Source organism: Triticum urartu, chromosome 6A (genome assembly GCF_056163025.1).
Source record: "Triticum urartu cultivar PI428250 chromosome 6A, HENAU_Tu73, whole genome shotgun sequence".
In the NCBI taxonomy this organism is placed as follows: domain Eukaryota; kingdom Viridiplantae; phylum Streptophyta; class Magnoliopsida; order Poales; family Poaceae; genus Triticum; species Triticum urartu.
In genome coordinates, this window is record NC_141878.1 from 17,247,988 (window position 1) to 17,263,483 (window position 15,496).

Consider the following 15,496-nt stretch of genomic DNA (forward strand, 5'->3'; position numbering starts at 1 on the left):
TTCTGGAACTTGCGGTGGCGGATATTGTTTTCTCTCGACTCCCCTAGGGTTTTGGGATTTTAGAGTATTTATAGAGACAGAGGTCAGTGGAGTGGGTGCCTGTGGGCTCCACTACCCACCAGGTCGTGCCCTGGTGCCTAGTGGGCCCCATAGGCCCCCTCTCGTGCACTTCTTGGGCCTCCTGGGTGTCTTCTGGGCAGAAATAATTCTCCAAAATGTTTTGTGGCATTTGGACTCCGTTTGGTATTGATATTCTGCGAAGTAAAAAAACAAACAAAAAACAGCAAGTGGCACTGGGCACTATGTCAATAGGTTAGTCCCATAGATACATTCAAGACGTATAAGCGCGCCCTAGGGTGGCGTGCCCCCTGAGCTTGTGGGCCCCCTAGGCACTTCTGGCTCCCCCTTGAAGCTTCCTGGGTCTCTTTCCTTCCATAAAAAATAGTCGTAAATTTTTATTGTGGTTGACTTTGTTTGGTATGCTTTTTCTGCCAAATGAAAAATATTTTTAAAAATAGGAACTTGCACTGGGCACTATATTAATATGTTAGTCCATAAAAATGTTATAAAAGTGCGTCAAAACCATACAAGATTGATGTAGATATAGAATGAATACTTCATAAATTATAGATACATTCGAGACGTGTCAATTCCCATGTGCAATTCCTTTTGCTTCACCATGCTTTAAAAAATCATGTGGTGAGATATATCGGTATCCCTGTGAGTCAAACACATGCTTACTATACCAGTCTTTGTGTTACCGGTTTTGTTCTTTTTTCTCATTCTCGTATTTTGGCATCCACGTGAACAAATCATGTTGTGTCTAGCTAGACAATGATGGATACTGTCACACCTAGAGGGCCCTAAGACTATCTCTCCATCATTGTAGGAGCAAATCGCCTATTACACCTAGAGATATATCTAGTCCATCATCATAGGTTTTTCATAAACCTATAAGTTGTTGTTATGATCACCCTATTACAGTTAGAACAACCCAAAAGTGCATCGACCAGTATGGAGTGACTCGATACTCTCATGGTCTAAGGAATTATGGATACATTAACTTCCTATGTTATGACTATAGACTTATGACAAAATCATCTCCTAGTACAAAATCCAACTTGGGTCAATTCAACACAAGTGTTCTTCTAACATCGTGCCCTCAATGTTGCCGACACGATCGTTCAGGAAAATAGAACCATCATGCAACACTTGAGCTAGTCCTAGAGGCAAGACAAGGAATCTATTTTAACGTTTATATTTTTACACGGTCATATGAGTTTTCCTCTTAGCCTCTTAGTTATTGTAGACTCGAGAGCCATAGTAGTTATAGCACGGAACGTAAACATTTGTCATAAACTTGGAAATAAATAATACAATTATTATTGCCTCTAGGCTATTTTTGCAACATCATTATCAAGGCAAATACATATGTGATACAAACATAATCATTTGCAGACGGTCAAGGAAAAATGTCCTTCAAATAGTTAGCTTAAGTTCCGGGCTGCAGTTTGTCTGTGCGCCAATGGCGCAACAGGTCATCTAGTAGGAGTGATACTTCATGGATATTTCCTTAACATTGTCAAAAAGGAATGGACACTCGATGTGATTATCTATATTTTCAATAAACATTCAACTTAGGATAACATTAAATTAAAAAATTGGCAATATCTTGCTAAAATAGGAATGTCCTACTAGTAAAGATGCATGTAGAAACCTTCCATATATGTTCTCCTTCGATCTACAAGAAATTTCGTATTGATTGATGAAATCTGCGGTTTTAGGAAGTAAATCTAAAATTTTAAATGGACACCGAATTTACAGCTGGCCACAATTAAGATCAGCCTCCAGATCTATCAGATCCTCCATTGGCATGGTTATAGCGTCCTCATCCTCGTAGATCCTCCACTATAAATCCACCCCACATACCTTCGTTTTCAACTCACCCAAACAAGCAATTTTCCTTCATTTGCAGATTTTTCCCTCACTTGACAATGGCTCGCAAGAAGGTGGCCCTTCGGTACATCCGCAATAACTCGGCGCGGCGCAATGCCTTGAAGAAGCACACTAAGATCCTGATGAAGAAGGCAGGCGAGGTGGCCGCCATGCCCGATGCTAAGGCATGTGTGGTCGTGTATGGCGAGGGCATGGCGGTGCCAGAGGTGTTCCCATCCCATGGCGAGGCAGTGGCTATCCTGAATCAGTTCAAGAGCATGCAAGAGGCGGCGCGGCTAAAGAAGACGATGGACCAAGAGAGCATCCTCCGTGAGCGTATCGTACAGCTCCAAGAGCAGGTCCAGAAGGCTAGGCGCGAGGAGCAGGACCAGCACACCAAGATTCTCCTGTATAAGGCCTTAAAAAGTGGCCACTTCCCAGACAACATCGAGGAGCTCACAGCCCTGGGCTCGAAGGTGGACTCTATCCTCAAGAGCCTGAGTGAATGCACCACAAAAATGAGTGGGCAGCCACCAGTCGACCAAGCCCAGGTACCATACGTCACCAATGGCAGGGGCATGGGGCCTCCAATTATGTATCAGGCACCACCACAGCAACAGGAGGGTTGTCTTAACACTATGAGGTTCGAAAGGGCCCCTACCACCGTGATCTACGATGGTGACAATACTTGTGGCTATGACGGCAACAACGATGTCTTCTCTCGTGGCCACATGAATATGTAAGCTGGTAGATGAACTCTACATGTAGCGCATGACTAGCTACATGGTCCTCATCTCTTTCAATTTAGTTTTGGCATGGCCAATAAGATGCATGGATGGCATCGTCAATAAGATGAGACATTCGGTCTCAATCTTGCTCTTTGAGCAAAGACAATTTTATTTTACTCTTTTAAATTTTTATTATGGATATCCCCCATGCTCTATTTGTTTTATCAGTTGGTTGCAACTTTTAGGTTGTACCTACTCTTTATGTCAACATATTTTGTCAAGCATGCTTTTGCTCGAGCAAAATGATATTTTTTCCTCTTAGTATTGCATCAAACGATCCAACCATGCATGAAGTGCTACCTCCCAGTTTTGGCATACCTTGATGCACATCGCCTATACAAAACCATAATGATTCTAGGAAAACTAGAGCACATTAATTGTTTGATGCAAAAAGTCTCATGTACTAAAAGATTTATGATGCTACATTTCATTTTAAGAAAATGTAGGTATGACATTGAGCGCCAGGATAATGGCTTCTACATCCTCAATATTTTTTGGCAAGTTTCAAAACCAGGTGATTGTGTCAACCAGTTTCATCATCAATCGGGTCTCGGGCCACCCCTGAGAGGGCATTGTGTTTGAGCTATACTCAAGCTACTATGAGAACCCCGAACTCTATCGGGTGCATGTTGTGATAGAACATCGTACATATGAATCCACTCCGGGCATTGGTGTGATAACCCACAAGTATAGGAGATCAATTGTAGTTTTTTCGATAAATAAGAGTGTCAAACCCAAGGAGGAGCCAAAGGTAGAATTTATATTCCCTCCAAGTTCTATCGACCACCGATACAACTCTACACACACTTAACATTTGGTTTACGTAGAACAAGAAAAAAACTAGTAGCACTTTGTAGTGTAAAGGGATAGGTTTACAAGATAATAAAGAACATGAAAATAAAAGTTAGGTGTTGTTTTACTAAAAGTACAATTAGGTTAGTATAGCGAGTGTGGAAAAGTGGTGGTAGGATTTGCGGAATTGTCCCTAAAGCAATTGGCTAAGTTACTAGACTGATAGCAAGTTTTTATGTGGGAGAGGCCACCGCTAGCATGTCATCCCTTACTTGGAATTCTATGCACTTATGATTGGAACAATTAGCAAGCATCCGCAACTACTAAAGTTCATTAAGGCAAAACCCAACCATAGCATTAAGATATATTGGTCCCCCTTCAGTCTTGTATTTTCTATGGTAGGAAGAAGCTTCTGTCACTCTTGCCCTCCAATGCATAGTCCTATCAACATACAACTAACCCTAAGGTCTGATCCACATGCGCGTTCATATGATGAGCACCAAAGGACAGCAACATAACCACAAGAAAATTAAACCAATCATAGCAATTCACCAATTACCTCAATGGACAACAAAAATCTACTCAAACATCATAGGATGGCAACACGTCATTAGATAATAATATGAAGCATAAAGCACCATGTTCAAATACGGGTACCGCGGGTTGCGGGAGAGTGGACCGCTGAATATAGATGAGGGAAGGTGATGGAGGTGTTGATGAAGATGACGGGGTTGTTGGAGTAGATCGCTGTCACGCGAACACGATGATTGCCCCGGCGGTGTTCCGGTGCCGCTGGGAGAGAGGGGAGAGAGCCCCCCTCCTTCTTCTTCTTCTTCTTTGCCCTCCCCCCTAGATGGGAGGAGGATTCCCCCTCTGGTCCTTGGCCTCCATGGCTCCCAAATGGCAGGAGCCCCCCTCCCCCCGAGATTGGATCTCTCTCTCTCCGCTCTCTTCTGTTTTTCGTTCGTGTTTTCTGGCCCTTCGCCATTTCTTAAATTCCCGGAGATCCTTAACTCCGATTGGGCTGAAATGTTAACACAATTTTCTTCCAGATATTATCTTTCTTGCGGCAAAAGAAGGGCACCAACCACCTTATAGAGGGCCCACAAGCCTGCTAGGCATGCCCTAGGTAGGGGGGCGTGCCCCATGGGCTTGTGGCCCCCTCGAGCATCATCTTGCATTGATTCTTTTTCCCAAAAATCATATATATTCCAAAATAAATCTCGGCAAATTTTTATTATGCTTGGACTTCGTTTGATATGGATATTCTGCAAAACAAGAAAACATATAACAAACAGGCATTGGGCACTGGATTAATATGTTAGTCCTAAAAATAATATAAAATATTGCCAAAAGTATATGAAAGTTGTAGAGTAATGGCATGAAACAATCAAAAATTATAGATACGACGGAGACGTATCATGGTGCACCTCAATGTGCAAGTCATTCCATGGAGGTACTTGCTAGAGAAGTGGGAAGAAGTAACAAGAACAAACATGGATGGCGTTGTGGACCTTCTCAGCTTTGGACTCCCCTCAGAAACTGAGGGTGTAATACACCAGGGTGCTCCATAGGGAGCTCGACAGCATAGCTACCACGAGGTCCGGAGGGCCTGCCAAGGAGTTAGTGACAGGAGGGAGCTCGGAGGGCTGGATAGGCATTTAAAGGTTTTCTTGGCACCCAAGTCAACACGGCGATGGCCAAGATTGGATATGCCTCCTATAAAACCCTAACCACCACCGTGTATATAGGTGGAGGCTACGGGGCTCTCGATCCCATCTACCTCTGTATCCATCATCCCATCTCCCATTGTAATCCCTTGTACGAGGTATACCCACCCATGAATACAAACACAAAGAAGGATGTAGGGTGTTACTCCTTCCTGGAGGCCCGAACGTCGGTAAACTCTCTGTGTAACCTACGATCTAGTACTTCCGGACATGTTTGCTACCCTACCGTGGGTGTAGTCTGGACTATCCACTGTTAGTTGGCGCGCCAGGCATAGGCTACGTTGGTCGGAGAATGAACCCATATCGGCTAATTATACATGCCCGACGACTTCATGTTGAGCAAGACCTTCACCTTTGGCTCCTTCGAGCTTGAGGTCGGCGATTGAGGGTTGCTCTATGATGTGATGCCCCCTCTCGTCATCGACTACATCCACTTCGGGAACATCGAGTTCCTGTTCAACCAGCACGCCGACACCACAGCCATCCACGCCTCTCCATAAGTAGTTGCGAAAAGGCGCATGAAGCTAAGTCAGCTTCGAGGTGGCTGGACCTTCATGAACCCACCGGCCCACCCAAACAATTGATATCAACGTGATCTTCCCGGCTGTGGAAACGCACTGGCCTCAAAAGCTCTCCCGGCGCGGGGTCTACGCGACCGTGTTGACCCCAACCGACCTTAAGGAGTGGTCTGATGCCACAATCTCCTTCGATCGTGCTGATCATCCGACCTACGTCCCCGCCCTAGTAAGTTTGCCTTGGTGCTAGATCCGATCGACAGGGGCTTCTATCTCCCATGGGCCTGATGGATGGCAGCAGCAGCCTCAACATCTTCTTCCTCGACACCCTGGCCAAGATGGGGAATTCCTTCTCTACCCTGCAGCCCTCACCCATCGGCTTCCATGGGTTCGTACCGAGATATACGCTCCAATATTTGTACTAATGACTCATGAATCCACAAGAAATTGGGCTATACATGGACTAAATCAAGCACATATATGGGCAAAGAGGAGATAAGAGGAGCCAAGTGGGAGGCACAACAAGTGCACCAGAGTGCAAGATGGCATCTCATATGACTGCACATGCTTGTATGTGCGGTTGTATGAGGTGTCCACGGCACCGTCTTGTCCAGCCCTACAACTATTATTAAAGGGCCAACACCAGAATCAGATTAGAACAACTCGCAATCATAGAGAGACGCCGCAACTCCATCTTCATCATCAGGAGTATCCATAAACCCTAGTCACCGCCATTTCCATCTCCATAGCCATAGCCACCTCCATCATCATCACAACAGCATTCATCCCCAAGTTCGCCACACCTTGTAATCGTGTATCGCATCGGGCAATTATTGTAATACCATATTATCAATCATTCATTCATGTTGATGTGTTCTTCAATGGTTTCTTCTTGCAATCTGATCACTAAGTGTGAGTGATTCGGTAAGGTCATGGGTTGAGGCATAGCCCTACAACCCTATGTAATTGTTGGAGGGGTCAATGAAAGTACTTTGAATTCAGGTCCCGTATGTGTGAAATAAACTTATCTTCTAATTATCTATTGTCTTGTCCGCGTTCTTCGTCCCTGCAAGTACCTAGAATCATAGAGATCGAGCAACGAAGGGGCTAAGGGAAGGAAGACCGTGAAGTGCTATTTTGAACACCCGGTGATAGGAGGGTTAGTATGGTAGCATGGATCATTTCACTGAGGATACAACATGTGTAGTCATTAAACGTCCAATGCTTTTGTCTGAGTCTATCTTAACTATCGAGGTAACCCCACGTGATGGATAGGACCTTTGGTTGGACAACTCACTCTTGATGCAGGGCGCGTTTCGGTCCAGACGTTATTTGGACACATCCTTCAATTGGATACGTCGCAAGCACATCTTGACGGGTATCTTCCAAGACACAAATTAATATCACAATGATCTCATTCGTCAATATACGGTGAATCAAGTCCTCATACCCATGTCTATTTTTGCTATAAGTTTCGCACCAAACTGACTATCGCGTACAAGTTTTATAGGACTGTCAGTGTATTTACCTCTTCCTAAAATCATGCAAAATAGTGAGTCCTCTCCCTAAGTTCGGCGAGAATCATTGGGGATTCTACCGCGAGCTGCACGAAGCCATCGGTTAGCACAACGTCCTTGAAATTCTGAATCATCGCAATGAAGCCGATACACCGTGCCTTGAGCTCGGCGCAGTTGTGCGTCTCGGCCAAGCGTAGCATGTCGACGACCGAGTCGACCGACACGGTGCTCAGCAGCCTATGGGTGCACTCGAGCTTGAGGCCGTCAAGCGCGAACCGGTCGGCCGCGGCGAGGAGACGTTCCAACACAGTGCGTGGTGGGCGCGGGCGGTCTCGCCGGCGACCTCAAAGGCGACGTCGGTCCAGGCGGCCGAGCTGGTTCGACAAGGAAGCGTCTCGCGCAACCGTGACCCTCCACATGACAGTCATGTCGTTGACGTTGAATTGGGTGTCGGCGGGGATGAACTCAGGAAACCCGCGGGGACTCCTACAACCGCGGTCGTCCGGCGAGTAGACGTGCACGCATTGGTTGTGGTGGGACGGTGGCGACGATCCGTCGCCGTGCACGGCGAAGGCGTCGAAGGTGGCCATCACGGCATGCGTCGGATGGCTCACGAGCTCGAGGTAGATGGAGGCGAAGCGGGTGAGGGCGGGTACGCGTGGAGCGTCCCCGTACGGGTAGCAGGCCAGCCTCCAGCAGTGGCCGCCGACGGTGGCCATCGGCGAGTAGACGCGGACCAGGCCCTGGCCTATGGCTCGGTGGCTGTGGGACTTCGAGCTGATCTCGAACGCCATGAAACCAGAGCTCGACATTGCCGATGGACGGATTGATGCGCTGCGCAGAACCGTGGTGCCTCCGTCGGAATAAATAGGTGGCTTAGCACGCTTGAAATCACAACCGACTTGATGGAATTTGGAAACACAATAGCACGTCGGTTCAGCATGATTATGGCAAAGACGAACCATTGATGGATTTCTAATCCGTACAGGGTTAGGTAGCTGTTTCTTCCAACATGACTTATTGTTCCGAACCATTTACTGAGCCTCCTGGTTAAGTTTGCGTGTATATTAGGAAAAATGCAAATCCTATAATCAGGAGTTTCTCTGGCAAAAAATGAGCTCAACAGGCCATGCAAGTCCAACCTACATCGATCAGGTCATTCATGGGAAGAAACAGAAGGTAAAACGAACAGAAGACGTTTCAATCCAAAAAAACAGGTCATCCTGTGTGTTCGCTTGCTGGCTCTGTGCTCTTGACTGTGGGTTCCATGAGACCGCGCCCAGGTTATGTAAAACGGGACAGCACCGTTCTGTGCATTATTCAAGAACTCGACAAGAATAGGCTTCATCCTCCTAACTTTACAGCAACATTGTGGTCGGGTTCTCGATGTAGCCCTTGAACGCTTTCAGGAATTCCGCCCCAATTGCACCTACAGATAAACATCATTATTTGTTGAGTTCCCGCCCACATTTCAACTGACTCACGATTTATATGTCACAAAAGATTAAGAGCGTACCATCAATAACCCTGTGATCGCAGCTCATTGTTACTGACATGTAGGAACCAAACTCGTACTGACCATCCGCGCTGCCTGGTATCACCCTCTTCTCAGCTGCTCAAAAAAAAGGATCAGGTAAGCACTGAATAAATCCCTATGGGAGGACTAAGGACATCACAAAATGAATAATGGATCAAAGTAGCAGAAACTAGATCTAACTATGCTACAAAGTAGAATACAGAAACAAAAAGCACAGAACATTAGGACAATGTTCAAGTCCTGCCTACAGAACTAACTGAAGGTTACTCAGAAGTAAGAACGGACTAGGATATAGAATGCCAAAGTAAAGGATCATGCAATTGTCTAGGTCAATGTACTGGGCTTCCAATAGCAGGTTCTGGTAAAAGGTCGACAGGACTATGTTATCCATAACAATGGTAAAATACTGACAAATGCCAAACTGTTATGTACACAATGCAAACTAAGTAGCAACAGCATTTTTGTGGCCAACGTATTGGCAGTACATGACCAAAGTGTAACACGGCTTCTTACCAGAACCAATGGCCAAGATTGCTGACTGAGGAGGATTTATAATAGCACAGAACTGTTTAATTCCAAAAGGACCTCCCAAGTTTGATACTGTGAACGTGCCACCCTGAAACAGAGAACGAAAATGGTCAATGAAAAATGTTGTTGATTTCATACTTATCATCTACTATGCGATAAATACCTCGTAATCTTGTGGTTTTAAGCTGTTATCCCTTGCTCTTTGAGCCAACTGCTTCACCTCCTCACCGATTGTACCAAGTCCCTTCTTGTCTGCATCCTGCACCACAAGTAATAAGTTAAGAGAACGGGGGGAAATGCACAAAACCGAACTAGCTAGCTTTGACTAGCTTACCCTAACTACTGGAACAAACAATCCATGCTCAGTTTGTACAGCTACATTTATGTTCACATTGTGGTATCTGCATGAGATGTACATTTGTCATATCACATTTCTTGCCAATATAATTTGAGTGACAGGTATAAATGCTCCGTAGGAACTCACTGGCGAATAAAATCATTCATCCAAGAACTGTTGCACTCAGGGACCTTTCGAAGAGCCAAGGCTGCAGCCTGCGCAGAACGTAGAGGTAAATTTAAAACTGGAGATCACAGAATCCACATGAGCCCAATACGACTTACAAGGCAACAATGTACGTATAAGAACCGGTGAGTACCTTTATAACAAGGTCGTTAATAGATATCTTCTTTCCACCAGATGCTTCCTGCAGTGGGTTCAGTTCCCCTCGCAACCTGTAGCACAACAAAATGAAAAACTCTTCTTTAGACAAAAGTTCGGTACTAAAATTATCCACTGCAAGTTTTACAAAATCAGGCCTGAAACATACTTGATAAGTTTGTCGACACATGTGTCAACTGTCAAGTAGTAATGTGGGATGGTTTGTTTAGAAGCTAGGAGGCGGTTTGCAGTAACCTGAAAAGAATAAGAGTTAAAACACTACAAGGCAGATAGGATCAACGAAAAAAGTCTCAGCGGCATTCTTCAATGCTGAAACATACCTTTCTTATCTGCGCATTTGGAATATCAGTGTAATCTAATCCTGAAGCTGCGAAAGACTCACTCTTGCCACCCTTGGCTACAGAAGATTTGTTAAGCAAAAATAATCATTAGACACTGGTTGGATCCCATTTGATTCACATAATAGAAGCAAAGCTAAATGCATGACATAATGGGCTGCATGCCCCTAGAGGAAGGGATCAAGCCTAGTTCAGAAATTTTACTTGGATCTCAATAGAATGCTGGTAAAAAAATTGAATACTACGCAATTCGTCCACACACTTTGCAGTAGAAAACTCACGCGATGAAAAAGAAAAAGGAACAGAATCAAGAATGGCACATAAAAAGCATGGAGTTGTTTTTTATGAGAGCGGGTATAGAGGTCTTTACGACATCCAATTGTGTATGTGATCGCCTTAAAGAGCAACAGCAGACTATAAATGAATTTCAGTGGCAAAACTTGAACATCAGTCAAGCTAATTCAGATCACAATGCAAAGGTTTTCTGAACATGGATTGATTTGGTTGATGCTGTCCATGGATACGAGCAAGCACAGGCCAAAAAGGAGTATGGATGACACGCGTAAGAGTTGCAACTTTTTTTCCAGAAAAGTTTCCGGCTCAGCGACTCCCAACTGCTGCTATTTGCAGGACTCTAGGATAGCTAGCAGATAGCACGAGAAGTGTATGTGATGCGCATTAATTACAAAATCCTGTAACCATAGACACTCATATATGTAGTCTTTTGGAGAACAAGTCCAGCTCTACGGAGTTCCATTTTCTAAGCACACATGAAATGAAATGCACTAGCATGTACCACATAGCTTGGAAGGTCAGTAAGTAGTAGACTGTATTTTGCATAACTAGTTAACCTAATTTGGCATGCACATGCAATTAAATGTGTCAAAAATCAATTCTCTGAGCTCTAGAAAATCACACTTAACAAGAACACACAACTACACGGCAAGTCAACAACATAGTACAACCAAAAAAACCTCCAAATCAACAGACATCAAGATTTAAGATCAAGTGCATAGCCAGGTAAATGTCTAGTTAAAATTCAATTTGTATAATGGTCAATGCTGAAGATTTACTCAAGCAGTCATTATACTAAGTTTCTACAAGCAAGAGATACTAGATTAGATCAAAGAACCATTCATCAATCTCAGGAATGCAATTAGAGGAGAAAATAGCATACCCAAGTAATCTTCAATGTCTGCCTTCAGAATACGGCCATCAGGACCAGTGCCTTTTACACTTGACAGTTGAACCTGTTTGAAAGAACACATCCATGTTTTCATTGACTGCACTGCATACAGCAACTACCTAGACTAACTCAAATAAAGACTTACATTGTTATCCTCTGCTAATTTCCTTGCAAGGGGGCTGGCGAATATTCTATCACCAGATCGAGAAGCTTTTCCGGCCTTTGGGGCCTTCGGTTCAGGAGCCTTGGCAGGTACTTTCTCCTCCACTTTTGGCGCTGCAGGTTCTGGTGTAGCCTTTGATTCTGAAGGAGCAGCAGGCGCATCTGCAGCCGACGGTTTGTAATCTTTAAACTTTTCGATGTCACCTTCTTCTTCCACGGTCACACAGATGACCTAAGATCATAGGCCACATAATGCAACCAATATATGTCAGCAAAACATGCAAGCAGTAGTACTGCAATATGAAATAATAGGCAGACAATTATAGGTTCTTTGGACAGTAAATGCATACCTCGCCAACTTTAATCTCTTTGGCACCATCACCCTGAACAATCTTAGCAAGATAGCCCTCTTCCATGCACTCCATCTCTACCGTGGCTTTATCCTAATTAGATGAAATGCATACAGATGTTATTTAGCTTCTGCTGCAGCTGTAAGTATGTGCTGACTAAGAATATGGAACTTGGAGATGAAGAATCTTACCGTTTCCACCTCACACAGAACTTCACCAGGTGAGACTTTGTCTCCTTCCTTCTTAATCCACTTGGCAATGTTTCCCTGCAGACAATACAAGTATCATATTGTACTATAATTTTAAGGAATAGAGACACAGAATTCTGGGTTCAATCTAACCATTATTATAATAATAACTTTGGATGACAAATACCTCAGTCATTGTAGGTGACAGTGATGGCATCCCAATTTCTTGATGTGGTGGCAGGTCTGGAATAAGCAGTATGTTAGGACATCTGATATGGGATCTGGCTTATGCTATACTAATTGGGGTTCTCAAAGAATTGTGATACAGGAACCAAAATGATGGCGGAGATGTGGGACCCAGAATTCAAGATACTATAACTTTTGTACAAAGCAAACAAAATGCTTAGATGCGGCACAAAAGAGAACTACCCTGAAATTTTATATGGAAATAGATGTGGAAAAAATCCTAATATGTTGTAATGCTTAGATATGGATGGAAGGCAGCCTTCTGGCATAATAGTTGCCCGAAAAAAGATACCAAATCTGTTACAAGATTCACAATTTCTGGTTATCGAATGATGTTATTTGATTCAAAGGGCATAAACGAACATCCAAGAGCGGGTGCGGGAGTACCTGCACTACTTGAGAAAGACCTTGCTGAAGCTACTCGCCCACTGAAAAAGGACAACAAAAAAGACAAACACCTTCAAAGTGGTATTCTTGTACATTATAAAGGAAAGAGTACAGCCATCGCGCATTTCTGATAGGAACCACTCTAAATGGACAACGAAAACTCCAATCATAAACTGGGTTAGCTATTGTGCTATAGAAAAGTAAATCACTCTTCATGTATATGACTGAAAAGTGGTGAGGAATGCAACGACTTTTTGCAAGATACGGTTGGTTTTTTCATGATTTATATTAATTAATTGTCAAATATTTCAAGTTAATGTTCCCCTTTTTTGAAGGTGGTTATCCTTTGATACATTGGCACGCAGAAATGTAAAGGCAGCAACGGTGTAACAAGAAAATCACACTATACCATGACAATGAACCATTGAGGCCAGTAACAGCACTTGGGGCACGGTTGATGAGCATTCTTCTACAAGTGGAGCTTCCGTTTACTCCTCCTAGTGACACCTGAAAAATAGAACAAGAAATTAGAATCTCAGGACAAGATGGTAGGATTTCAATTACAGAGCAGAATTTACAGGGACATAACCTTGAAGGTCTCGAGCTCTTTCCCAGGTTGCTTGTACTGAGAAAATCTGGCGCCTCCAATTCTTTTCTCAACACCTGCAGAAACCATAAGGACTAGATTATATATCACCAATAGTGACACACACACTTCTCACTGTGCACGTAAATTCCCAGAGAAATAAAGAGAGCTACTGACTGCAGTAAACAGCAGGGGCACATCTAAAGTAGATAGATGACAAACCACACCATAATATAAATAACAGGGATTAACTCAGTCAGCTGAAGCATGTCTAGTGGGAATACAAAGAATAGTAAAGAGAGTAATGGCACTGGAAACAAGAATGACACATCTACTTAATCTACATTGTCATCTTTTGTTTGTAAAAATGTAAGCATACCAATCAACTATGGTTCATGTTATATACCTATGTACTAGACCCTGCACATTATAAAATACTGTTTGTTATACCCCAAGCTGACTGAGAAAAAAGAAGAACATTGCATGGTCTTCTAGAGGATCTGGGGCAACCAATATCAAACAGCAAGCACAGGCACAACTAGCCAGTAACAGGACACTTACATGCTTGGGTAACATAAGAGTTATAGCAATAGTAAGTCATCGGACAGGGCGTCTCCAACTTAATTCTAAAACAGATCACAGAGGCATAGTAATCACTGGAAGAAATAAGGATCAAGCATAAAATGGCGAGAAACAAGCATACCATTTTCCTTTACGGCAGAGGACCCAGAACCAGTAGAGAAGTAGCGAGCAAGGCTGGTGCGCTCGCAATCTACAGCATTCCGCAAGCTCCGCAGCTGCATTACCAAAAGCAGACGGCAAAGCCACGGATAGTTAGCCAATGGCGTGTTCACAACGTAAACGCATCGACAGGTAATTAGATGCACAAGAAATGTAACCCATGGTTATTACGCGGTTACTAAGCTTACATCAGAGATGAGAGGCAACGGCCATAGAGAGTCAGCCAGTGGGACATAACGACAAGTAATCGGATGAGGAATGTACCAAACAGTTGCACACGGTTACTATCTCAGGGGCTTAATTAACCGGTCCAAGTGTGTGTGGCGCCGCAGCAAGGAATCTACAGCAGTACCTTGCATTTCTACTAGCAAATAATTGGAAGGAGCACCATTGAATCCGAGGGTATCTAGCCCGATGATCATAATTCGCACCAAAGCAAGCGTCGAACGACCTATGATTCTGCCGGTTAGAAACGAACGGGCCGATCCATGCTTGTAGAATTGCACTACAAATCAATCATCACAGGAATAAAGCAAACACATCCGGCCGATTCCTCAGTCTCTGTCGTGGCGCGTCACACCCAACCCGAAATCGCGCCACCGGGGCGTCGGATCTCCCTCCCGATCAGAACGGCGCCGCGCCGCGCATGGCTACCTACCTGCCTACTACTCCTGCCCGCTCGCCCGGAAGCCCGTCGAGCGGGATCCGGCGAGGACACGGCATTGCGCGGCCGGATTCCGGGGGCTACGGCGCGACGCGAGATCGCTCTCCCACGAGAGCAGCGGCAGCAGCAGATCGGGGGGAGAGGGGGAGGGGGGGTGGGGGGGACACGGACCTTGCGGGAGTGGCGGAGGAGCTGCGCGGCGGACATGGCGGGCGGGCGGCCGGGCGCGGAGAGGCGGCCGGGGTTGGGATGGGACGGCCGACGAGCCTGGCCTAGGGTTTGGCCGGTGGCGGGGGAGGGAGGGGGAAGGTGGAGATGGATGGAGATGGGCGGGGGTCGCCGTTCCGTTCTGTTATGTACGGGATGCGGTGCCACGTCAGCCCGCCAGCCCGGCCCAGGGTCGCCGTAGGGACGGGGGAGGGAGAGGAGGGTTGGCTTTTGGCTTCTCCTTGTTTTCAAGAGGCAAATTCATGAAAACAATTCAAACTTAGATTTTCACAAGAGGCAAATGGAAACAATTCAAACTTAGATTCTCGTGTGGGAGACAATTCTAAAGAACGGACTCTTAATTCGAACTTAGATTCTCGTGTGAAAAACTAAATTACTACAAGTGGCGAGCTTTCGAGA

The 15,496-nt window shown here is 44.8% G+C and overlaps 3 protein-coding genes across 3 annotated transcripts; 1 reads left to right on the forward strand and 2 right to left on the reverse strand.

The window, feature by feature from the left end:
• Positions 1 to 1,969: 1,969 nt before the first annotated feature.
• On the forward strand, positions 1,970 to 2,749 carry LOC125530032 (agamous-like MADS-box protein AGL80). Its single transcript, XM_048694436.2, has one exon. It carries the CDS (start codon positions 1,995 to 1,997, stop codon positions 2,676 to 2,678), a length of 684 nt encoding a protein of 227 aa, XP_048550393.1. The 5' UTR covers positions 1,970 to 1,994; the 3' UTR covers positions 2,679 to 2,749.
• A 4,872-nt stretch (positions 2,750 to 7,621) lies between these two features.
• LOC147963270 (uncharacterized) lies at positions 7,622 to 8,089 on the reverse strand. Its single transcript, XM_087529528.1, has one exon. It carries the CDS (start codon positions 8,087 to 8,089, stop codon positions 7,622 to 7,624), a length of 468 nt encoding a protein of 155 aa, XP_087385654.1.
• A 235-nt stretch (positions 8,090 to 8,324) lies between these two features.
• On the reverse strand, positions 8,325 to 15,221 carry LOC125513274 (dihydrolipoyllysine-residue acetyltransferase component 2 of pyruvate dehydrogenase complex, mitochondrial). The gene is made up of 19 exons (XM_048678345.2): positions 15,041 to 15,221; positions 14,168 to 14,261; positions 13,468 to 13,541; positions 13,288 to 13,385; positions 12,879 to 12,919; positions 12,433 to 12,488; positions 12,249 to 12,323; positions 12,058 to 12,150; positions 11,691 to 11,939; positions 11,537 to 11,609; positions 10,342 to 10,418; positions 10,170 to 10,255; positions 9,999 to 10,074; positions 9,827 to 9,894; positions 9,677 to 9,743; positions 9,506 to 9,601; positions 9,328 to 9,430; positions 8,794 to 8,889; positions 8,325 to 8,706 (listed from the first exon to the last, which is right to left on the reverse strand). Exons 1-19 carry the CDS (start codon positions 15,074 to 15,076, stop codon positions 8,636 to 8,638), a joined length of 1,629 nt encoding a protein of 542 aa, XP_048534302.1. The 5' UTR covers positions 15,077 to 15,221; the 3' UTR covers positions 8,325 to 8,635.
• Between the last annotated feature and the right edge of the window lie 275 nt (positions 15,222 to 15,496).

Bases quoted from the DNA above. Each gene is read 5' to 3' on its own strand.
- LOC125530032 (XM_048694436.2), top strand. From the start codon at position 1,995: ATGGCTCGCAAGAAGGTGGCCCTTCGGTACATCCGCAATAACTCGGCG.
- LOC147963270 (XM_087529528.1), bottom strand. From the start codon at position 8,089: ATGTCGAGCTCTGGTTTCATGGCGTTCGAGATCAGCTCGAAGTCCCAC.
- LOC125513274 (XM_048678345.2), bottom strand. From the start codon at position 15,076: ATGTCCGCCGCGCAGCTCCTCCGCCACTCCCGCAAG. The intron at 12,151-12,248 runs GTAAGATTCTTC...TCATCTAATTAG, and splicing joins TTCTGTGTGAGGTGGAAACG to GATAAAGCCACGGTAGAGAT. The intron at 10,256-10,341 runs GTATGTTTCAGC...TATTCTTTTCAG, and splicing joins CAAATGCGCAGATAAGAAAG to GTTACTGCAAACCGCCTCCT.